Source organism: Neovison vison, chromosome 12 (genome assembly GCF_020171115.1).
Source record: "Neovison vison isolate M4711 chromosome 12, ASM_NN_V1, whole genome shotgun sequence".
In the NCBI taxonomy this organism is placed as follows: Eukaryota; Metazoa; Chordata; class Mammalia; order Carnivora; family Mustelidae; genus Neogale; species Neogale vison.
In genome coordinates, this window is record NC_058102.1 from 138,592,396 (window position 1) to 138,615,627 (window position 23,232).

Below are 23,232 nucleotides of genomic sequence, written 5' to 3' on the forward strand. Positions count from 1 at the left end.
TTTGCTTTCAATACATAGGGACCCAGGACGCCATGCATGAACAGAGGTCTTTAAACAGGTACACATTTTGGCAAACAGGATAAACTGATCCAAACCTGGTAACAGAGAAGGACTATTTAGGTAGGCTAAGTCCAGATTAGAGCGGTATTGGGAACGCAAGTCTAATATGGAGTCTCTTTAGCTCCTTTTTCGGTGATTATTCCATGCAGAGTGCATGATAATGAGAGGCTTAGACATTGCAAAGGAAAAGACACACCAAGAGCCAGATTCAGAGCCTTTAAAATTATCCGCTGGCCACTCACAAATAGCAGGGAACAAATTCATGATATGCTTTCAAAAGGCAACGCGTGCAAATATAACTCGCACTGGGCAGTCCTTTCCCTTTCTCTCGCTGGCTCCCTTTCTCCCAGTCCTTGGTCTTGATTTCGTTTCCCTCTCTCTCTCTCTCTCTCTCTCGATTCTTTTTTCCCCCTCTAAGATAAGGAAGCTACTTGATGCCGAGCGTGATTATTGTCTCAGCCAGCTCCAGAAACTAGAAAAGCACACATTAAAAACAAAGGACACAACAACATACCTTAAAAGCAGCTCCTCATTTCTCATAGTAACAGCGGATTTGGGACAGCGCATGCTTTCTACACTGATACACTGATAGTCTCAACAAAAGCTGGTTCAGAAGTACGCTCAAACATCAATGCCACAGTAGCGGTTCACTAATGCGCGCTTTCTCCCTCTCCCTCTCTCTCTCTCTCTCTCTTTCCCCACTCTCCTCTCTAGTCAAATTCTGAATGGTGGAGCAAAGGGGCTCCTGCAGATTCACTAAGTAGAAATAATCCTCCCTGACAAGTTATGTTGTCTAGGCATATTTTTACATGAATACACTGTGCTGCCTATAGGGGTCTTGTTTGCATTCACCCAAACCTGCCTGGTGTCCGTTCTCCTACTTACCAGCTTCAAAAATGGGAAAGAAAAAGAAGTAACTCATTTACCTTTTGCTTATACATATCCTAGCCAAGCCAATGCCACATTTTCTTCCGGCTAGCAACTGCGATCCGTAAGCATCACAGAAGACTACCGGAGGATTTGGATAGGTCAGTGTGCTAAAAAGGATTTTTGCTTCTCTTTTCTGGGACACTGAATTCACAGTTGGGTTCATCTGTTCCTTGCCTCTTGTCCTCAGGAAGAGTGACAAGGTCAAGACCCTGAGCCCCACCCTGGGTCAGGGATGCAGAAGACAAAGATTGGGGGACTGGGAAATATTTTAACTCTGTGCGCTCCAGAGCTCTCGCAAATCAGAGTTCACCTGAAGCAGGGCGTTTAAAGGAGGCAGGCGATGCCATGCCGAGATTGTTTGGTCACATTGAAGTCCTAGTTGACACCGGAGCCTCCTCCTCAAAAGACCAATTAAATGGTCTTTTCCAAAGTAAGAAAAATCCGCTTCCCTGCTACATTATACCCAACGGGCTTAGCAGATACAGTCGGCCAGGGAAATACCCATTATACTTCTGTTTATTGGAATTAGAAGAATTCCATGCAGATTAGCCAAGCAAAACAGCAGGCTAAACACAGAGAGAAAAGACGAGATGCTGTGATCGGAACGGTCAGTTGTCTGAAAGTGCAAACCAGGGCATCAGTGCTCTGGGCTCGCAGGAAGCCAAGATTGCTCTCAGTTGGGTGGCACGGAGCAGGGAACAGCCTGGAACACGGCTGGATCACCGAACGCTGGATTCTTCACTCCCAGGCTCAAAGGAGGTCGCTGTCCTGCATTAGCACAAGCAGCACCTCAGTAATCATCTGGAGTCACAACACCCATGGGATTAACAGTGGGGGAGGGGGGAAATAATGGCGCACTCTGACTCTCTCCTATTTGAGGATCTGGAATACAACCCAGTATCTTGCTAGATCTGTGACCTCTGAACTTAGTCTTGGCCCACAGGCAGGGAAATGGAGATGTTCTGGAAGGTGCTGAGGGTTCTTCAGTCGACTGGACAATAATCTCGCATAGTTTATCAAGGCACTGAGGACAATATGCAGCGGTGACTGACAGCGGTCCCCACCCCTGTCTCCATCCCTGTCGACATGATGAATAACTGGACAAAGGTCAAACAATGAAATAATGTGTGTCCCTAAAACTTCGTATTTTCACATTTCCCTCCTTCATTATAGCACCTGGAAGTTATGGAGTGAATATGCAAAAATGAATTACCTTGCCAATGAAAGATTTTATATAACCCCCAAGATGTTCCTTAGAAGCAAGAGAAGCATCAAATAAATGAGCATGGAACCAGCGAGAGCTTGGAGGGAGAGAAGGAGCTGGAGCCATCCCTCTAGTGACTCGCCGAGGCAGAAATCACTTAGTGTGGCTCTCTCTGACCCCCGTTCTTAAATGGAGGGCAACAAATATGAATTTGTTTAAAGTCCCTGAAGATCCCGTAATGAAACTGGGTATGTCCTGTAGGGGCAAATATTTTTCATTTTTTTTTTTTTTTTTTAGGGATGAGAGAGAGTGAGAGAGCGAGTGGGAGGAGGGGCAGAGGGAGAGGGAGGGAGAAAATCTCAAGCAGGCTCCAAAACGGGGTGGAGCCCAAAGCCAGCGGGATCTCACAACGCTGAGATCCTGACCTGAGCCAAAATCAAGAGTCCCCGCGCTTAACTGACTGAGCCACCCAGGCGCCCCCTGTCGGTGGGAATATTAACAAAAAGAGGAAGGCCATGGTTTTGTTTCTTAGAAAAAGGGAAAATGTGTTTCGGCTTGGGTCATGATCCCAGGGTCCGGGAATCGAGCCCTGCATCGGGCTCTCTGCTCCGCGGGGAGCCTGCTTCCTCCTCTCTCTCTCTGCCTGCCTCTCTGCCTACTTGTGATTTCTCTCTGTCAAATAAATAAATAAAATCTTAAAAAAAAAAGAAAGAAAGAAAAAGGGAAAATTGTGCCGCTCAGACACAAACTCTTACTTAATATTTCCATAAATTTCTTCAAAAATTTTATAAAAACATTTTTATTGGGGTATGACTGACCTATAATACTAGTTTCAGGTGTACAACATAATGACTTGATGTTTGTATGTACTGAGAAAGGATCATCACAGCAAGTTTAGCTATTATTCGGTAACATATACAACTACAAAATTTCTTTTCTGTTCATGAGAACTGTTAAGATTTATTCTCTTAGCTACTTTTTAATTTTTTAAATTTTTATTTATTTATTTATTTATTTGGTGACAGACAGAGATCACAAGCAGGCAGAGGTGCAGGCGGAGAGCGAGGAGGAAGCAGACTCCCCCGCTGAGCAGACAGCCTGATGTGGGGCTCGATCCCAGGACCCTGGGTCATGACCCCAGCCAAAGGCAGAGGCTTTAACCCACTGAGCCCCTTTTTAAAATATTTATTTATTTGTTTGTCTCTTAGCAACTTTTAAATATGCAATACAATATTATTAACTATATTAACTACATTCACCATGTTGTTCATTAAGCCAACATGATTTATTTGATAACTAGAAGTTTGTACCTTTTGGCTCTCTTCACCAACTTTCCCCACGTTCCCCTCTGTTCTCTGTATTTATGGGTTCATATTGTTTTCTAAATTCCACATATAAGTGAAATCATATGGTATTTGTCTTCTCTCTGACTCACTACACTTAGCATAATGCCCTTCAGATCCATCCATGTTGCTGCAAATGGCAAGATTTCATTGTTTTTAATGGCTGAATAATATTCCAGTGCGTGCGTGCGTGTGTGTGTGTACATGTGTTCTTTATCCATTCATCCACTGATGGCCACTAAGGTTGTCACCGTATCTTGGATTTTGTGCATAATGCTGCAATGAACATGGGGGTGCATATATCTTTTTGAGTTCGTGTTTTCATTTTCTTTGGATAAATACCCAGAAGTGGAATTGCTAGATCATGTGATAGTTCTATTTTTTTTTTCTTTTTTTGAGCAACATCTATATTGCTTTCCTCAATGCCTGCACCGATTTACTTTTCCACCAACAGTACACAAGGGTTCTCTTTTCTCTATATCTTCTCCAACACTTGTTATTTATTATCTTTTTGATCATAGTCAATCTGACAGGTATGAAGTGATATCTCATTTCAGTCTTGATTTGCATTTCTCTGATGATTTTTGATGTTCAGCATCCTTTCCTATACCCATTGGTCTTCTGTGCATCTTCTGTGTGTCTCCTGTGTGTCTTCTGTATGTTTTCTTTGGAAAAATGTCTATTCAGCATGTTCAGTTTTTTTTGTTTTGTTTTGTATTTTTCTTTTTGTTGTTTTCTTTTGTTTTTACTATAGATTTATAGTTCTTTTTATATTTTGGATATTGATCCCTTATCAGATATATGATTTGCAAACATTTTCTCCTATTCAGTACTGTGCTTTTTCATTTGGTTGATGGTTCCTTTGCTGTACAGAAACTTTTTCGTTTGATGTAGTTCCACTTATTGACTTTTGCTTCTTTTGCCCTTGCTTTTGGTGTCAGATCCAAAAAAAAAAAAACATAGCAAGACAAACATCAATGAACTTATTGCCTATATTTTCTTCTAGGAGTTTTATGGTTTCAGGTTTTATATTCCAGTATTAATCCATCTTGAATTAATTTTTGAGTCTGGTATAAAACAGTCCAGTTTCATGCCTTTGCACATGGTTGTCGAGTTTTTCCAGCAACGTTTATGGAAGGGACTCCGTTCCTCATTGTATATTCTCGGTTCCTTTGTCATCAATTAATCAATCATATCAGTGTGGGTTTATTATTGGCTTCTTTGTTCTTTTTTTTTTTAAAAGATTTTATTTATTTATTTGACAGAGAGAGAGAGAGTGTACAAGCAGAGGGAGTGCCATGGAGAGGGAGAAGCAGGCTCTTGCTGAGCAGGGAACCCAATGCGGGGCCCGATCCCAGGTCCCCGGGATCATGACCTGAACCGAAGGCAGATGCTTAACTGACTGAGCCACCCAGGTGCCCCAAGGGTTTTCTGTTCTGTTCCACTGATCTATTTGTCTGTTTTTAGGACAATACCATATTGTTTTGATTACTATAGCTTTGTAAATAGGTTGAAATTGGGAAGTGTGATGCTTCCAGCTTTGTACTTCTTTCTCAAAATCGCTTGGTTTATTTGGTGTCTTATCTGGTTACATATACATTTCAGGACTGTTTGTTCTACTTCTGTGAAAAATGCCACTGAACTTTTTATAAGGATTTCATTGAATCTGTAGATTTTGGGGGGGTAGTTTGGACATTTTTACGATACTAATTCTTCCAATCCATGAACATGGACCATCTTTTCCATTATTTATGTCTTTTTCAATTTTATCATTGTCTTATAGTTTTCAATATATAGCTCTTTCAGTTCTTTGGTTAAATTTATTCTTGGTAATTTATTCATTTTGAGGCAATTGTAAATGAAATTGTTTTCTTAATTTCTCTTTCAGATAGTTCACTGTTAGTATATAAAAACACAACAGATTCCTGTATATTGATTTTGCATCCTACTACTTTACCTAATTCATTCATTAATTCTAACAAAATGTTTGGTGAACTCTTGTGTTTTCCTTATATAATATCATTCATCCACAAATAATGACAGTCTTATATCTTCCTGTCCATTTTGGATGCCTTTTATTTCTTTTTTCTTGCCAAATTGCTCTGGCTAGGACTTCCCATACTATGTTGAATGGAAGTGGTGAGAGTGGGTATCCTTGTCTTGTTTCTGATTGAACTGGAAAAGCTTTTCACTTTCCACTACTGAGGATGATGTTAGCTGTGGGCTTGTCATATATGGTCTTTATTACGTTAAAGTATGTTCCTTCTACACCCACCTTGTTGAATACTTGTATACAATATCTAATGGGGGCTAAACTATGAGGCAAGTACTAATGTATAACAAGAATGCATTTGCGTATCCATAAATAGATTCTAAGCATCAGAAGCCAGTGCTTCAGTACATGCATCTATTCCTACAGGGAAATGAATTATGGATCCACAGTAGTAAGGAATGGAAGCAAATCAAACCATTAAATATTTATATTTATATTTTATATAAATATTAATATTTTATTTAAAAATATATATTTATTTTATATAGTCACATATATTTTAAATTTATATATTTTATATAAATATATAAATATTTATATTTTCTCCACTCCCTTTTTAGTCTAGGGACCTAAATAATGAGACCACAATTGAGGTAAGTAAGACCAGTACTTGTCCAAAGTCCACTAAGATGAACTGATTAAGGTTTTTACACCCACCAGTCATGTGTGCTGAACTTGGGGTCATAAAGGTGAGTGTATAGAAAGAAACTGTCTTATTTCTAACATTTACATATTGGGTGGTAAATCTTTGACTCTACATCCATGGGATCAATCTCTGCAGTTTTTTTTTTAAAGGTTTTATTTATTTATTTGACACAGAGAGAGAGAGAGATCACAAGCAGGCAGAGAGAGAGGCAGAAGCAGGCTCCCCACTGAGCAGAAAGCCCAATGCGGGGCTTAATCCCAGGACCCTGAAATCATGACCTGAGCCAGAGGCAGAGGCTTAACCCACTGAGCCACTCGGGCGCCCCAACCTCTGCACTTCTTAATCCACCCAATAAAATAACTTTCCCACAGCTAGGACTTAATAAGTATTTGTTAAATAAAGAAAGGAATTAATTTATTTATTAAATATTTTATTTATTTTTTTGACAGACAGAAATCACAAGTAGGCAGAGAGAGAGGAGGAAGCGCAGAGAGCCTGACGCAGGACTCAATCCCAGGACCCCGGGATCATGGCCTGAGACGAAGGCAGAGGATTTAACCCACTGAGCCACTCAGGTGCCCCTAAATTTATTGTTAACTATGGGAACTTTGGGGAAAAGACCATTTCATTTTCACAATTCCTTTATGTAGCTTCCTTAACAAATATGTGGGGAAAAACCCACAATGGCTCACTTTTATCCTAATTCACTCAGTCAGTTGATGTAGCCAAAGGCACTGAGATTTCCTTAACACATGTTGCTGTGTCTTAAACTTCAGGAACTTTTCACATGCAGCTCATTCAATCCCCACAACAACGCTGTGGGACAGGAGGACCCGGTACCATTACCTTCTCAGTTGAAAAAGTTCACATACAGGAAGACTGAGCACAGAAGTTGCAATAATGAGTGAGTGTGAAAATCCAGTCTAAACCGGCCCCTGGGCCAACATTCCTTCCATTGCTCCACAAGGTGATCCAGTGTTTCTACTGGGGCCAGGTGCTCCCAGCACACCCACGCAAGGCATGGCTTTGAAGGAGCGTTTAGTGCAATGAACCTTATGTCCCTTTCTTTTGAAAGCTTTATTTATTTATTTAGGGAGCACACGTGGGGGAGGGGCCAAGAGAGAGGGAGAGAGAGAATCTCAAGCAGACTCCGTGTTCAGCATGGGGTTCTATCCCACGACCCTGAGGTCATGGCCTGAGCTGAAATCAAGAGTCAGACGTTTAACAAACTGAGCCTCCAGGCGCCCCAAACCTTATGCTTTTCTAACGCAATGGTAATAAACATAGAAGGTAGATAGTAAATTAATGAAAGATTGATTATAAGATTATGTTTTGGCTACTAGTATTTACTGATTCCTTTCAAAACCTTATTTCAGATGAAGATTAAGTTGAACCTAGACAGACTAAGAACTCTGGAGGATGATTTTATTTTATTTGAGGTCATTTAAAGAGAGTTGATTTTTAGCAACCCTGAAATATGGTTTGTAGAGAAAATCTTTCAAAAAGATTGTGGCCAGTAATCGGCAAAGAGTAGCAGCGAAACTTAGTTGATCTTGGTGCCTCTATATACCTCTATATAGGTTTTTAACTATATAAATGAAATTTTTACCTAATAATCCAAACTTGAGGAGTGAAAACTGAAAAATGCCTGAGATGTGGGATTACGGAAGGGAGCTGAGAATCAGCCAGATTTCTTGACCTTTCTAGATTTGAGTTTCCCAAAAATTTTCTCAAAGGTAAATTATATGTGCATCTATTTATGTTACCGGTAATTTCTAGAATTAAAAGCCGAATTTCTAAATGTGACATTAACAACTTTTTTTCTGGCTTCTTTACCTCTTTTTTTCTGGCTTCTTTACCTCTTTTTTTCTGGCTTCTATACCTTAGTTTTGCACTTTGACATTTACATTGCAAAGGTAAGTAGAGAAGAGTGTTTCAATGGAAAGGTACAAGATGACCTATGCTAGAGAAGGAGGGCCAGGCAATACAGAGTCCTTCTCTGATGACGGATGGGATAGTATCAAGATGTAGCCCACCTCTTAGCTTCCCATCCAAAAAGAACAATCTTGGAATTTGGAGGCATCAAGGACATTACATCTGTTTTGCTGCTAGTTTTAGAGACTATCTTAGTCCATTTGGGCTGCTAAAACAAAATACCACAGACGGGGTGATTTATAAATAACAGAAATTTATTTTTCACAGTTGGTCGCTGCCAAGTCAAGACACCAGCATGGTCACGTTGGAGGAGGGCCCCTTTCCTGCTTCATAGCTGGGACCTTCTCGCCACATCCTCACATGGTGACAGAAGCAGAGGGTCTTGGAGGGGGGCGGTCCTCTGTTAGAAGAACACTAACCCCATGCCTGAAGGCTCTAGCCTCATGACCTCATCACTTTCCAAAGACTCCATCTCCTAGCACCATCACATTGGGCATTAGGATTTCAATAAATAAATTTTGGGGGGACACAAACATTCAAACCATAGCAGATACAAAGAACTGGCAGATTCAATTAAGAAATCACATTGAAACAAAAGACAAAAAGAGCATACAGAGAATGCATGAAGTAAATATGAAGCAATGACCGAGGTCTACAAGAAATGGATTTCCAGTATGCTCAGTGCCTGACACACAATAGGTGTTAAATAAAGTTGATATTTCTGCGTGTGAATAGATAAATGTCTATCTGTCCAGAGCTGATCTTCAGCAGAAAACACAGAATTTCTCTGATCAGCTTCATCAGTCTCCAAGGAAGGGTCTCTATGGGCAAAATGGAGGCCAAGTAGTGAAATCTGCCCACAGGGGCGAGCCCAGAGCGGCACCAGAGGCAGAAGCTGGAACGAGCAGACCATGGAGCAATCCTGTTCTCTCAGACTCCCCGGGCTCTCTTTTGCCTTGAGGGGAAAACCCTCCAAAGCCAAAAGGACATAGCTATCACAAATCACTACCTGAAACATAAAACTGACAGTTGGTTTAAAGTAAACCCGGGCAGCGTTAGTAAAGGAAGGGTTTGATGGTAACCCAAGGATTCATGTAACATGAGATCCTGTCACCGGAGCGCTCAAATGTTACCTCCCAGTCAGACTGCAGACGCAGGAGGCCACTAGCCCATCAAGTCCAAGGCCTCCAAGCTCTAAAAAAAATTCCTTCTACAAGCCGTGCAACTCCTTACGCATGTCAAAATGGAGAGGTTTACTGGGAGGAGTGGGGCATGGGACTGAGTAATTAGCAAAAATAATCGGAAAGCCCCTTAAAATGATAAAGTATGATATTTATCAATAAGTAGAAATAAATAATAAACCATACAGTACTTAGAGCTCCAAGAAGCCACTTGAAAATATGCACTAGATAAATTTCAGAGGTATTATCAAGAATAAGGATGCCTGCTTGTGATAAAGGGAAGAGCTGTAAAGACAGAAAGTGTGTCTGGACAACTATTTCTGGGTAGGTAGCGAAAGGTCTGCTGAAGACAAGCCGAAGAAAGGAAAGGAATTCCCACGGAACACACGGGCTACGTAGTTGATCAAATAACTAACTATGGTTCATGAACTCCTATGACTTAGCAAACAACATGTTTACAACTGAGCAGCAATTTTTGGCCCAATGTTTTGTCAAGGACCACTCATGGGCAGATGGGAAATCTTGAGAAGGCCACAGGTGACTATACTTTAGTTAGGCATTAACATTCGCATGAAAAATGGGCCAAGTGTATTATTGCTATTTTTAAGACAGACCCGTGCATACACAGCTGCCTTTCCACCTGTTCAAATGGCCATGGTGAAGAGGTTCTGTAATTTGACCCTTGTCCACGAGTGCTCAATGGACATGTAGAATTTGGTGCCCTTGGGGATCCCTATTGCTTAACTTTTTTTTTTTTTTAAGATTTTATTTATTTATTTGACAGACAGAGATCACAAGTAGGCAGTGAGGCAGGCAGAGAGAGAGAGGGGGAAGCAGGCTCCCCGCTGAGCAGAGAGATCGATGTGGGGCTCGATCTCAGGACCCTGGGATCATGACCTGAGCTGAAGGCGGAGGCTTTAACCCACTGAGCCACCCAGGAGCCCCTGCTTAGTGGCTTTGATCCTAGGGGATCCTAAGGAGTAAACAGCACACGTATAAGGAAGGTTGTGGGGGGAGCAGACAAGTCTTCCTCACAGGAAGATGAGGCCAAGATGGGGATTCATATGACCCTACGGTAGAGATGAAAGAAAAACTCAGATGGTTCGGGAAAGTGTTCCCCAAGCCCCCACAACACATTCACAGCTCTCCCAGAATGTGCAGGTGCTTTAAATGTTACATTTCTTTATATATAACTCTGAAATGAAATCATCTGCTTGTTTACTTGTTTATTATCTGTTTCCTGCACCTGAAATGAAGTCACGCGAAAGCAGAGACTCACCCCATTTTAACACGACTTCGGAACAATGCTTGGCATATGGTAGACATTTAATAAGCATGTGCTCAATGGCTCGATTTCTCTGGGAGGCCCATTCTTCTTGTTAAGGGACAGGATCTCAGTGGCTCACAGCTCTCTGATACAATTTGTGAAACATTTCCCATGCTCGACTATGGAAACTAAGGCTCGAATCTCTCAGGACACCAAGGCTAGGAGGGCCGGTTCCTGGCTTTAAGTATGGTATAGAGTCACTGGGACGGAATGATAAGCTTGCTGTTTTAATCATTTTTTTTTTGAACTTTAAAATACCCTATATACGAGTTTATAGACAATCAAGTGATCAACAGACGTATTTTCCTCCTTACTTTCCATAACGCTTAAGTTTGGGATTTGATAAATTCCAAGTAGGTAGGACTGGGTGTTGACAAGGACACGCATGGAAAAAAACTTCGAGAATTGAGAGCAATGCACATCACAGAGTGTTTTTCGTGACGTCCTGCACCAAACCAGTGTCCTTAATGGGCAGCGATTAAGAATCAGAGGCCAGGGGCACCTGGGTGGTTCAGTGGGTTAAAGCCTCTGCTGTTAGCTCAGGTCATGATCCCAGGGTCCTGGGATCAAGCCCCGCATCAGGCTCTCTGCTCAGCAGGGAGCCTGCTTCTTCCCCTCTCTCTGCCTGCCTCTCTGCCTACTTGTGATCTCTGTCTGTCAAATAAGTAAATAAAATCTTAAAAAAAAAAAAAAAGAATCAGAGGCCAGTCTCATTTTGGTTTTGTTCATTTTCAGGAGGAGGCCTACACCAGGTAGCTCAGTCTGTAGCCGACCGTGCCACAGTGCCCGGAGTGGGCAAATGCAAATGCCAGGAAGTCTGGCCTTTCGTGCCTGTCACTCACTGGGGTTCCCACGGTCGACAGAAGCTTACCCTCTTATCACTTCCATCCTCCGTCTGTTTTTAGAAATAAGACAGAACGCAGATTTCCTTAAGTCAGTTCCTCAGGGGATATATCCTCACTTTTAAAAGTGTATTAAATTGATTTTGTTTTATATGGCAGGGCTAGACGTTCAACATTACTTTGACTTTCCTATTCCTGTTTATACACATACACACCCCTATGCACATATGTATATATCACATTAAATATAGTTGTGTATATTAATCATATTAATTTATATATAACTCCTATATGTAATAATACATACATCAGTGCTGGTACGATATGTATGGTAAATGTTCTAAGAACATGACTGAGTTCTGATCTTCAAGGGAAGGTTCTAGAGGCCAAAGGGACACTAGAGACGAGACGGAAAGTAGCCCGCCACGAAGGAAGGAAGGACATTGCATTCCGCACTAGAAACTGGCGCTAGGAAGCCAGGACCGATTCTGCAGCGTCTCTGGCCCAGATGGGTGGCTGTTTTGGAAGGGAGACTCCAGCAAGAACTCAGACAAGTCTGGGAGGCAGGGAGGGCACTAGGGAGGCCACCATACAAGTAAGAGAGGATGAGGTGGCCTTCGAAGTGGGTTCCTCTCTTTGTGGACCACTGCCCATCGGCTGGGCTTTATTGAAGATGCTCCATGTAAGATCGGATCACTCCCTTCAGGGGGCAAGGCAGCCAGTAGAGATCATCACCCACACTACACTACCTAGAACACGAGGAGCTGGGGGTCAGGAGAGCCCTTGCCGACAAAGGCAGCATGTGGCAGAGATCAGGGGTCAGGCTTAGTCCTCTTCCCTATCCCACACTATCTATGCAGTAGATACCCAGAAGGCAGAAAGGGGTGGGCGGTTAAAAGATATAATTAGGGATGGAACCATTTTATGGAAAACTGAATGGGTGGAACAGAGACAAGAGAGGAGGGGAGGGTCATCTTGATGGTGCTAATATGTTGCTTTGGTAGATGACGATTCTGCTAACTAAGAGGGAGACCAAAAGACACGGCAAGGGGACAGGAAAGGTGCAGGGTCCACAGAGAACCAGCTGAACTTGAGAAGCTGGCGGCAGGCCTCCTGCGTGGAGGTAGCAGGCAGTTAGTGACCTCTAGGCGTGGGTGAGATCCCCCAGGAGGAGCACTGTGGGGACATAATAAGAAGCGGAACAAGGCCAAAATCCCTGGGCAAATGAAACCCCGAGGAGGAGGCCCAGCGAGATGCCCCAGTGCTAAGTGGCTCAGATGTCACCGGAGAGACAGAACTTATGCCCCCAAAGTCTAGACTTACCTTGCTGGCCAGATGATTGTGTATTATTGGTTTGGACATGAAATAAAAAAGCAGGGCAGTATCAAATAGGAGGCAGGAACGTTTCGAAGTTTCAGGAATCAGTTGGGCACTGCACTGAGAACTCTAGAAGGCAGCCTCGTTTGAAAAGGAAGCAGCTACTTCCACAGCCACATGCCCCTGGACAAGGAGCCAGGCAGGGCTGTCTGGCTTGCTCTAGCCTCAGTCTCTAGCCAAACCCTCAGCGCCTCACCCTGACTCCTGAGTTAGAATGGAGAGGCGCCCCGCTGTTCCGCGCCGCCCTTAACGCCCAGCTGACCAACAAGGAGATGGCACCCAGCTGGCAGAACAGAACAAGGGCTCAGAACCTCCCAAGTTCATACGCTTCGGACGGGCTGGCTGGATCCAGCAGTTCAAAAAGGCCAACAGCAGAAGTCGTTTTTGAAGGTGTCCATGGACGTTGCCAGATAAAGATTCCAAAAGTTACACGGAACTATAGAACTCCAGACTTGGATGACATTTCTGGGGCCAATTGTTTCCAACTTTTTAGCAAAACACCATATACTTAGAGAAGAAGAGCTGTAAGTGCTTTTTAAACCAAGTCTTGCTTTTAATTCCATCACCAAAGCAGGATTTGATGAATAGAAATATCTAGGAACCAGAATGCTTGGAAGTAAAACTCGCCTGAGAGACAGTGAGGGTCCTTTGAACCAAACTTTCTTAAGAACTCAACCTACTTTTCACCATCTACACGACCAGAATCTGGGCTACCGGTTTCTAAGGGGCCTCCCTCCCTCCAGTCCCACTGGCTCTGGACCACGTTGCACACATCAGCGGTTGTGTGTCTGCTATTGCAACATGGTCCCAGTTGCCTCCTGCTCGGCACCCTTGAGAGGCTCCCCACTTCTCCGCTCTGAGGATGAAGTCCAAGTCACAGACCATGACTCACGAGCCCCACCTCCCACTCCAGCGTCACTTCCAGGTCTTCTCAGCTGGTGCACTGTGCCCTCTGCCCTGGGACCCTCTTCTTGGTCCTCACACATGGGGTCTCCCTTGCCTCTGCGCTATGCTTTGAGGTTGCCCACAAGCGCAAAATTCTCCGGCGATCCCACCCCCTCACTGGGTTTATTTCTGTGTATCCTTCAGGACTTGGCTTAAACATCGAGTGCTGGGCACAAAAATAGTCACTCAAAAATACTTGCTGGCTGGCTGGCTGGATACAGGAGTAAGTCAAGGACACCCTCCCGGCAGCGAAGGAAACACAAAGATGTCATGAGATGGTCCCACTTTAAAAAGGAAACAAAACTATGATGTAATACACCAACCACACTTTTTGTATCTGAAGGGCTACCTTAGTCTTAGTACCTGCAGTGGAATTCAAAAGAGGTTCTAGAAATGGCCCCTGCCCCCTGGGAACAGACAATCCTGTTAGACACACAGAATTTAGCTGCAGGGAGCAAAGAATACGAGGGGGTCTGCTGCTGCGACATTCTCTAGGAGTTGCAAGGAAGGAGACATGGGGAGACTGGGCTGGAGTAAGCGGAGTCCTTTGTGGAGGATCTTGAAGGGTACGCTTGCGCTGGGTGGGGAGGGATGAGCAAGGAAAGTGTGGGGACATCCCCGGCAGGGGAGACCAGTCTGAGGGGGACAGTTTATGTGGGCAACGGTGAAGAGAAAGTCTGTGTGGAACAGCACAAGTGTTGGGCAACATGAGGGAAGACAAGAGAATAGGAAGCGTGAGGCCAGGCTGCGACTCTGGTACATCGAGCAAAGGCATCTGGAGTCAACAAAGTAAGTGTTGGAGACTCCGTGTAATTTCTGCATCAGTGAGTAAGACGGCTCTCCGCATCCGCCAACGGGAAGGCCGGGAGCAGCTCCGGCAGCTGGTAGCTGACAGGTAGGCCATGATGTTCCCAACGAAACACAAACAACTCTCCCAGAATAGAAAAATAACCAGACTTGGAGACCACATGGAACAAGAGAAAGATAAAGACACTGCGACCACAGAAATAACGCCATTTGCCCTTCCGACTGCTTTGTTACCAGGGACGACTCCAGCTCTGCTCCCCCTTCCTGCTTTCTAGACAAAAGCTACCAGCATACCTGTATGAGTCTGTGAGAGCTGCTGTAACAAAATATCACAAGCTGTGGGGGAAGGGGTGGGTGGTTGCTTAAACCACAGAAATCTGCTTTCTCACAATTCTGGAGGCTGGAAGTCCAAGATCAAGGTGTTGGCAGGTTTGGTTTCTCCAGACACCTGTCCCCTTAGCTTCCAGACACTTCTCTCCTCAGCACCTCCTCACACGGCTTTCCTCTGGGCACACATCCCCGGGGTGTCCCTTCCTCTTCTTATAAGGACACCAGTTCTCCTACGACTAACCCACAGGACCTTGTTAACCTTCGTTATCCACTCAAAAGCCTTTTCCTCAAATACAATCACATTCTGACCTCCTGGGTGTTAGGACTTCGGGATATGGACTTCGGGGTGGAGAATGATTCAGTCCATCACAAGACTAATACTTGTCAAAAACAGCCAATGAAAACTGACTCCCATGCCCTTGAATGTCTGTAGCATGTGCACAAGCCCTATTTTGTTTATAATAAGCCTCTTCCAATTCTTTCCCTGAGGTGCCCCATGACACCCCCGGTGTACAAGCTCCTCTGCGGCAGCAGGTTAAACCCAACATCGACTATGATGTATTCCCGGTGGCTTTGGCCGTATTCTTGAGCCTAACCTTTCTCATGCTTCACACCTGGTCATTCCTCCTTCCTGGTTAACACCTGCTCACCTTTAAGGACTTAAGGATTCAGTTCAAATATGAACTTCCCTGAAAGCATTTTCTAATTTACTTTTTCTAGGAGCTGGATTCAATTTCCCTTGTGATGGCTGCAGCATGTGTCGACTAGCCTATGCTCAGTTGCACTTCCCAGATTTTCAGTTCACTTCCTCTTCCCCCTCCTTCTTCTCTACTTCTTATTCTTTTAATGTTTCTGGCCAGATGAGCCACAGGAAGATTCTTAGGAGATGTGAAGGACAGAGGGAAGCAACAGTCATTCTGTAGCTTACACACTTTGCTGCTGATGTGCTCACTTGCCTCCTTGGTGTGAAGCCGCTGCTGAGCCCGCAACAGCTCTGCCTTCCTCAGATCCTCCCTGAGCTTCTCTGACTGCTGGGCCAGGTGTGTGTTCACCTCTGTCATCAAGGTCCCCAAGGCAGAGGCAACAAGAGCTGACATGTGTTTCAGTCCACCCTTGAACACAAGCATTCAGTGTCAACGGGTTCCAGTCTGCCCTCGATGTCCTCCATTCCGCATCCATTTTCCCTTCTTGACTATGTGGCCTTTGAATGTCAAGTTCCATCAGCAGGTGCAGGAAAATCTTACAGAGCCTGCTTCACCATGCTGTGTAAAATCAAAACCCCCTGTCGCAACTATGTAGGCATCTATCTATCTAATCATCTAGCTACCATTTATGTATCATCAATCTATCCATCTGTTATCTGTCTGTATATCTATCTGCTATCTATTTTTCCATCCATCCATCCATGATTTATCTACTATTGATCTATTTTCCCTATCGATTCATTATGTATCTTCCACCTATCTACCCATTCATCACCTGTCTATCCATCCTACGGGCTCTTCTTGCCTGGTTGAACCAGATGGATATACCCCTCCTCTAAGATATTCCTCTGTACTTCCCTGAAACCTTGAATACACTGCTCTTGTACCACTTATCAGATTCGACTGTGGTAGATTCGATTATCTTGCCAATTCTTCATGCCTTCCCTGTATCATGTTGCCTTGTAATGTACGAGAGTGGTGGAATATATTTCTCTACTCCATGGACACTGGGCTTAACAATGTGACTTGCTTTAGGGGAGCCTGGGTGGTGGGTCAGTCGGTTGAGTGTTCGATTCTTGGCTTTGGCTCAGGTCATGATCTCAAGGTCCTGGGACTGAACCCCACGTCAGGCTCTGTGATCACCATGGAGTCTGCTTGCGGATTCTCTCCTTCTCCCTTTGCCCCTCCCCCTGCTCATGTTTGCTCTCTCTCAAATAAATAATCTTTAAAACAATCAAACCAAGAACAATGTGTCTTGTTTCAGCTATTAAAATTTTAGGCATTATATTACGTGTTTTTGTGTGGTTTAGTTTGGGTCTTCATTCTGTAACCTGCCATGAGAAAAGCATGCCCCAGGGAATCTGTTGCCCTTCCACCCGGGCCCCAGAACAAACACGCACGAAGGAGATCTGAGCCCAGCCCTCAGCCTGGAGTCACAGGCAGCTGACTCACGGCCTGAAAGATCACTATCCAGTGCAGATCTGCCAGACAACCGTTGACCTGCAGACCCATAAGTGTAAGAATAAACATGTATTGTTGTAAGCTACTGTACTGTGTAATCATTTGTACGCAGCTTTATTGCAGCAATTGACTAGCAAATTAGTTTTCTCTTCTGTGCCCCAATTAGGGGGTCTGCTTCTTGAGACGAGAGGCCACGATGATACTTTCCATCTCTCTCATGCCTTCCAAGATGCCATACCTAGTAGAAACTCAATAGATACTTGTATACTAAAATAAATAAACAGAGGACCAAATGATCAAAGAACCGTAATGGAGAGAGGCATGGCACAGGGGTGTAAGGAAGTAGAAAGTAATAGAGGTGCATGAAATGGAAACGGGAGAGATGAGTCTAGAAGCAAGGGAAAGCATGACATGATCCATGCCCAATTAAATGATCAGAGGTTACCTGTCTTTTATTTTAAGATGCTCATGTTGTTCAAAAGGCCCCGGAGGTTCCATGTGACTCAAGCCATCTTTGAAGAGCATTTTTTTCCCCCTACGGTACACTCTCATAAATCTTTGGGGACAGATCGCAACCAAAGCTCCCGTGCCTGTCTGTAGCCACCTCTACTATTAGGGAAATGGACAAGGATAAAAAGCCTGAACCTCGTCTAAAAACAATCAGCAAACAAAATACCTGGAAAGTAAAACCTTCCTACTCCTCCTTCAGGTAACCTTGTCTCTGTGTAATGATCTAATCTGATGTGGGCTGTTTATGGTCACCTTGACCTACGGATCATTGTGTTATTCTTGAAAGGCCTGTGTGATGCCGTATCTGAAGCTCTCAGCCTGGTCAGCAGAGGTCTATACAGCCTGCTCTCCCCAGCGCAGAGCTTGGGGGCTGAAAGCAGGTCTCTGCAGCAGCCGTGCTCCCAACCGGGACTGTTGTCACATTCCCTTAGAGCATGTGTCATGGGCCTGTCATTAGAATTACTACCTACGAGACACATCTTGAAGGGTGCCAAACTCATTAGTGTCTTCGGGGGAACCTTTCAAAGCTTTTCCTTACAGGAAACAACACACACACACACACACACACGCGTGCATATAGATCCACCACAGATACACACACACACACATACACGTGCATATAGACCCACCACAGATACACACACACACACACACACGTGCATATAGATCCACCATAGATACACACACACACACACACACGTGCATATAGATCCACCACAGATACACACACACATGCATATAGATCCACCACAAACACACACACACACGTGCATATAGACCCACCACAGATACACACACACAAACACCTACGTGCATATAGATCCACCACAGATACACACATACACACACACACACACACACACATTCGGCTGTGTGCTGGAGAACAAAGAGAGGCTGCATTTTGCTTGGTGTCAATCAGCACTTGAGATTAAAGTTGCTGTTTTAAGCATTTGAAAGCTATACCCACCAAACTCATGCCTTCTCTGCCTAAGCTCTGAACTTCAAAAGGAATACTTCATAGGAAAACACACACACACACACACACACATACACCCCTCCAAAAATGCTGTGAGGACCTGAATGCATTTTGCTCCCATTTCTATACATGAAGGCTTGTAGGCAGCACACCTGCAAAGCCATGAACGTTGTACAAAGCTACGGGGAACCCAAACCGTCCGCCATGACACCTGAGCCATGCTGACATACACGGGACAGTGTGTCGGTCGAGGTGATGGGGAGCACTATACTGAATCCCACTTCCAGGTTGTTTCCGGCTGAAACAAAACTTGTTGTAACAATAACTTATCCTGAAATCTCTGGAAAATAATTTCCTTTGTATAGTCTATACTTAGCATCTTGCTACAAATGAAACTTATCAATATAATATGCCGAATTCCCACTGAGCATATAATATCATACTATTAAAACTTTAGCATTAAAATGTTCTTAATTTAGATGCCATTAACTCAGATTTCGTGGTAATTTGGACAGACAGTGTGAGTCTTACAAAAATAACATTTATTATTGTTAAGGATTACAAAAGCAATGTTGCTCAGAGATACATGTAAGTGTAAAGAAGAAAAATTAGCATCACCTAAATCTGAATAGAAAAAAGAACTGTGTAACTTTTGGCATATTTCCTTCTCATTGTTTTCAACACATAGACTTCATCTTTCCACATAAAATTGGGGTTGAATGGATCATATTATTTTTAATCCTGGTTTTATTCCCAATATGAGCAGTTTTTCCCCCAGAAGTAATGATTTTTGAAAATGTGTTCCAAGGATTTCATCTCGTTTTACTGATGTCCATAGTTTATTTAGCTACTTTCCCAAGGTTAGATATTTACAGTGCTTCCCAATTTTCATTTTCACGTGTAACACTGAAATGAGAACTCTTACATGTGAATGTGAGTGTTTTTGATTTTCTTTTGATAGAAGGGAACTGTGTTAAGTCTTAACATATATTACCAAATTCCTTGGCAGATTTGCAATAGCTGACACTCCCCCACAGGACCTAAGTTCATGACTCCACATCCTCTCAAAGACATCACTATTTAATTTTAAATTTCAGAACATGATGAGTGAAATGTATTACTTCATGGTTTCATTTGCATTTCTTTCTACTGAAGGTAAATATTTTCCCTTAATATTTATTGTCATTTGTCTTCTTTGATGACTGGTCACTTCGTGTGCCTTCATCATAAACTGGAGATTTTTGAATTGGGTCATGCTACATATATTTCTGTATTTTAATTATTTTTATAAAAGGATTTGTAAATTCATAAATTTTCCCCCAGATCATTATTTACTTTTATTTAAAATTTTTTTCCCTCTGGTACTAAATTTTAATATTTTTATATAGCTACATATTTTAATAATTTTCATTATAATTTTATTTTTTACATCAGAAGTCTGGCTCATCCTAAAAGTAGGTTAATCTTTGCCTTTGTGTTTTGTTCATTTTTATTTTTACTATTTGGTTCATTTAGAATTATTTTGGTGAGTAAGCTTCAACCTGAATTTTCTGTCTTTCACAAATAGGCAGTTTTGCAAGTATCCTTGATTACGTGATCCATTCTCCTCCCAATGGTTTTTAGGGTGCGATGAGTGTGTTTATGTATTAGATTCAGTGCTACTGAGTTTCTCTGTCATTCCTTATGTTGGAACCCTACTGATTCAAACAGGAGAACTTGGTATATCACCCCAGATGGCAAGTGCCCTAATTTTTACTCTAACTGTGCAAAGGGAACTTCAAGTTGAAGTTTGGAACAACCTTGCCCATTTGAAAAATCTCTACTGAGATTCTGATCAGTACTTGATGGGAAAACTTAGATATATTTGGGAAAATTGAACATCGTTATAATATTTGCTCTTTCTACCTGGAAAGATGGGTTGACCCTAAATTTACTAAAATCCTCATTTATTTCTGTCTCCGGGAGGACTTAATGTTTTCTTCGAGTAGTTTCTTTGTCTGTTACTACTGACTTTTAGTAAAGTTGTTGATTTAAAACATTTTTTATTACACTGTACTTAAATTCTTAGAGATTTTTCAGCCAATCACAATTCATGTTTATATTCATGCCACGGGCAAACAATACATTTTTCATCTTTGTTTCTAAGTACCATATTGGTATTTCATTTCTATGTGTTATTCCTATGACCAGAGCTTTCAGAACATCATTTGATGAACCATGATAATTTGTAAGCTTGCTCATTTCTCATCCAATGATTGGCTGAAAATACCTGCCTTTTATTAAGCTTTTAAAGTTCCTGGTTTTCTAAGAGCACCCCTACCCCACCCCAGGATTTGGGTTTAATTTTATTGTGTATTTTTTTTTAAAGATTTTTTTTATAGATTATTTATTTATTTATTTGATAGACGGAGATAGATCACAAGTAGCAGAGAGGCAGGCAGAGAGAGAGGGGGAAGCAGGCTCCCCGCTGAGCAGAGCGCCCTACGTGGGGCTCGATCCCAGGACCCTGAGATCATGACCTGAGCTGGAGGCAGAGGCTTAAACCACTGAGCCACCCAGGTGCCCCTATTGTGTATTTTTTCTAAAAAAATTTATTTAAATTCAATTACTGTGTAGCTTTTAAAATCATTTTTTTTTCTTATTGACCTGCTAAGGTGATGTATTTTATTAGCAGATTTTCTAAAATAAAAATATCTTCTTATTCTTGGCACAAGCCATAATTGGTTGTGGAGGACTATTCTAGTTTTGAATTATGTCAGGGGGCATACATCAAAACAATACTGTAACCAGAAGTCCCCCCACAGATGTAATTTTGGGGGGTAAGATTTTAAAATTAAGAATTTTTTAACGATGTAACTTGCCATTTTAAAGTTTAGAAAGCACATTTAACATTTAATATAGTCCTGTTGTGACCTACTGGTTTTCTTTCTTTCTTTTTTTTTTTTTTAAGATTTCGTTCATTTATTTATTTGTCAGAGAGTGAGCGAGAGAGAGCATAAGCAGGGGGAAGGGAAAGGGAGAAACAGGCTCCCTGCTAAGCAGGGAGCCCAGTGCGGGGCTTGATCCTAGGACCCTGGGATCATGACCTGAGCTGAAGGCAGACGCTTAACCCCCTGAGCCACTCAGGCACCCCAATGACATATTTGGTTTCATTTAACTTACTTCATACAGCTAAGTAGTATGTGTGTGCCTTAGTTTAGTACAATATTTACAAATGCAGTTTACATTTGGGAAATTCTCCAATTTCAGAGACTGCTTTGAATTAGGGAGGTTTTAATGCACCCCCAGGAATGAAGAACAAAGTCTCTGAAACGGGGTTAGCTTCTTCTCACTGGCCACTACCCAATGCTTTCATGCTATGAGCCACCTTGCTGCTGGTGTCCGCCGTCAAGGCTCTCGATAGCCGTGCCAATCTTAATTTCTTTCGTTACTACCATGAAACACGTTTCAAGGAGCAGAATCAAATTGAGATGGCGGGATTCAAAAATTAAAGATCCCCATTGCCAAGAAGTCCATCCATGGCTGACGTTCAGAAAAGCAGCGACTTAACGCTTCTTCCTATAACAGAAGTAGTTGATACACTTCTACAGCGTTCTCTTGACCTTTTCATCAGTTGCTCCTTGGCTGTGTGCCTTGCTACTAGTGCCCGAAGTCCACAGAGCAGGGGGCCCTCTGTAAGTTCCGTGCCTTCTTTAATCATCTCCTACGTACCTTTCTATATGGCACTAGGAACGCATGAGCACTGGGGTTCTGGCTGCTAACCTGTCTCACACGTTCCTTCCAGCCAGACTGGCCAAGCTGCGGTGGGGGAGGCCTGGGGAGATCGGCTGAATCACCCCTTACGGCTGTGCCCCAGTCATGTTAGGTGTGGATTAAACTTTTGTGAATTCATGAACTCAATTTAATTTAAAAAAAAAAATCACCCAAAAGCTGCTGTTTGCACGGAGCCACAGTACAGCATAAAGAAACTCAGTCTGATTATGTGAGATTTCTTTCTCCTTCCTCAGTAAATTAAAATCATAATTTCTACCCATTGGGTATCAATATCTAACTAATCTCAATATTTTTAAAACTCCTTAAAAATCACCCATCATGCTTTTTCACTTTTAATGTGATACATGTATCTCACATAAAGCCCATAAATTAAATAATAGTAGGAAAATGGAGTGCAGCAGATAAATCTTTATGTGATTCATCAGACTCACATTAAACTTTACTATGTCCAGATTATAAAATATCTTCATAAGATATTAGGGGGAAAAAAAACCCCTAGGTACCTTAACCTATCTCAGAGTCTAGCAAATTAGGTGGAAATTAATCTTTTGATTTTTTTCTCTTTTTCATAATTTGAAATACAGAAAATATATTCTGTATTTTTAAGGCTTACACTAAACAAATTCCATTGTTATTATAGGTATAAGGGAATGAAGAAAAGTGGGAATTAATTAAAATTCGGGGAAAAATATAGCAATGGTTAGAATTCCTCTCAAACGCAGTTATGCTTTTATATTTTGATCTCAATGTAGAAACGGTGCACACCCGCATTTCTAGACAGTAAGTCCATAAATTTCTTGGCGGGGGGAGGGGTGGGGGGTGCCGGG

General features: G+C 42.6%; 1 protein-coding gene across 6 annotated transcripts in view; it reads right to left on the bottom strand.

The window, feature by feature from the left end:
- The window catches only part of CELF2 (CUGBP Elav-like family member 2), an 810,060-nt gene that overhangs the window by 305,355 nt on the left and 481,473 nt on the right, over positions 1-23,232 (bottom strand). For 3 of the 6 annotated variants that reach the window (XM_044227890.1, XM_044227889.1, XM_044227891.1), the window contains exon 1: positions 575-756. The exons of 2 other annotated variants lie outside the window; for them this stretch is intronic. In XM_044227890.1, the coding sequence (XP_044083825.1) occupies positions 575-627 (53 nt within the window). In that variant the 5' untranslated portion in view covers positions 628-756. Of the gene's footprint in view, positions 1-574; positions 757-23,232 lie in introns of those variants that run through there. One more of the 6 variants, XM_044227892.1, reaches the window with a different exon arrangement.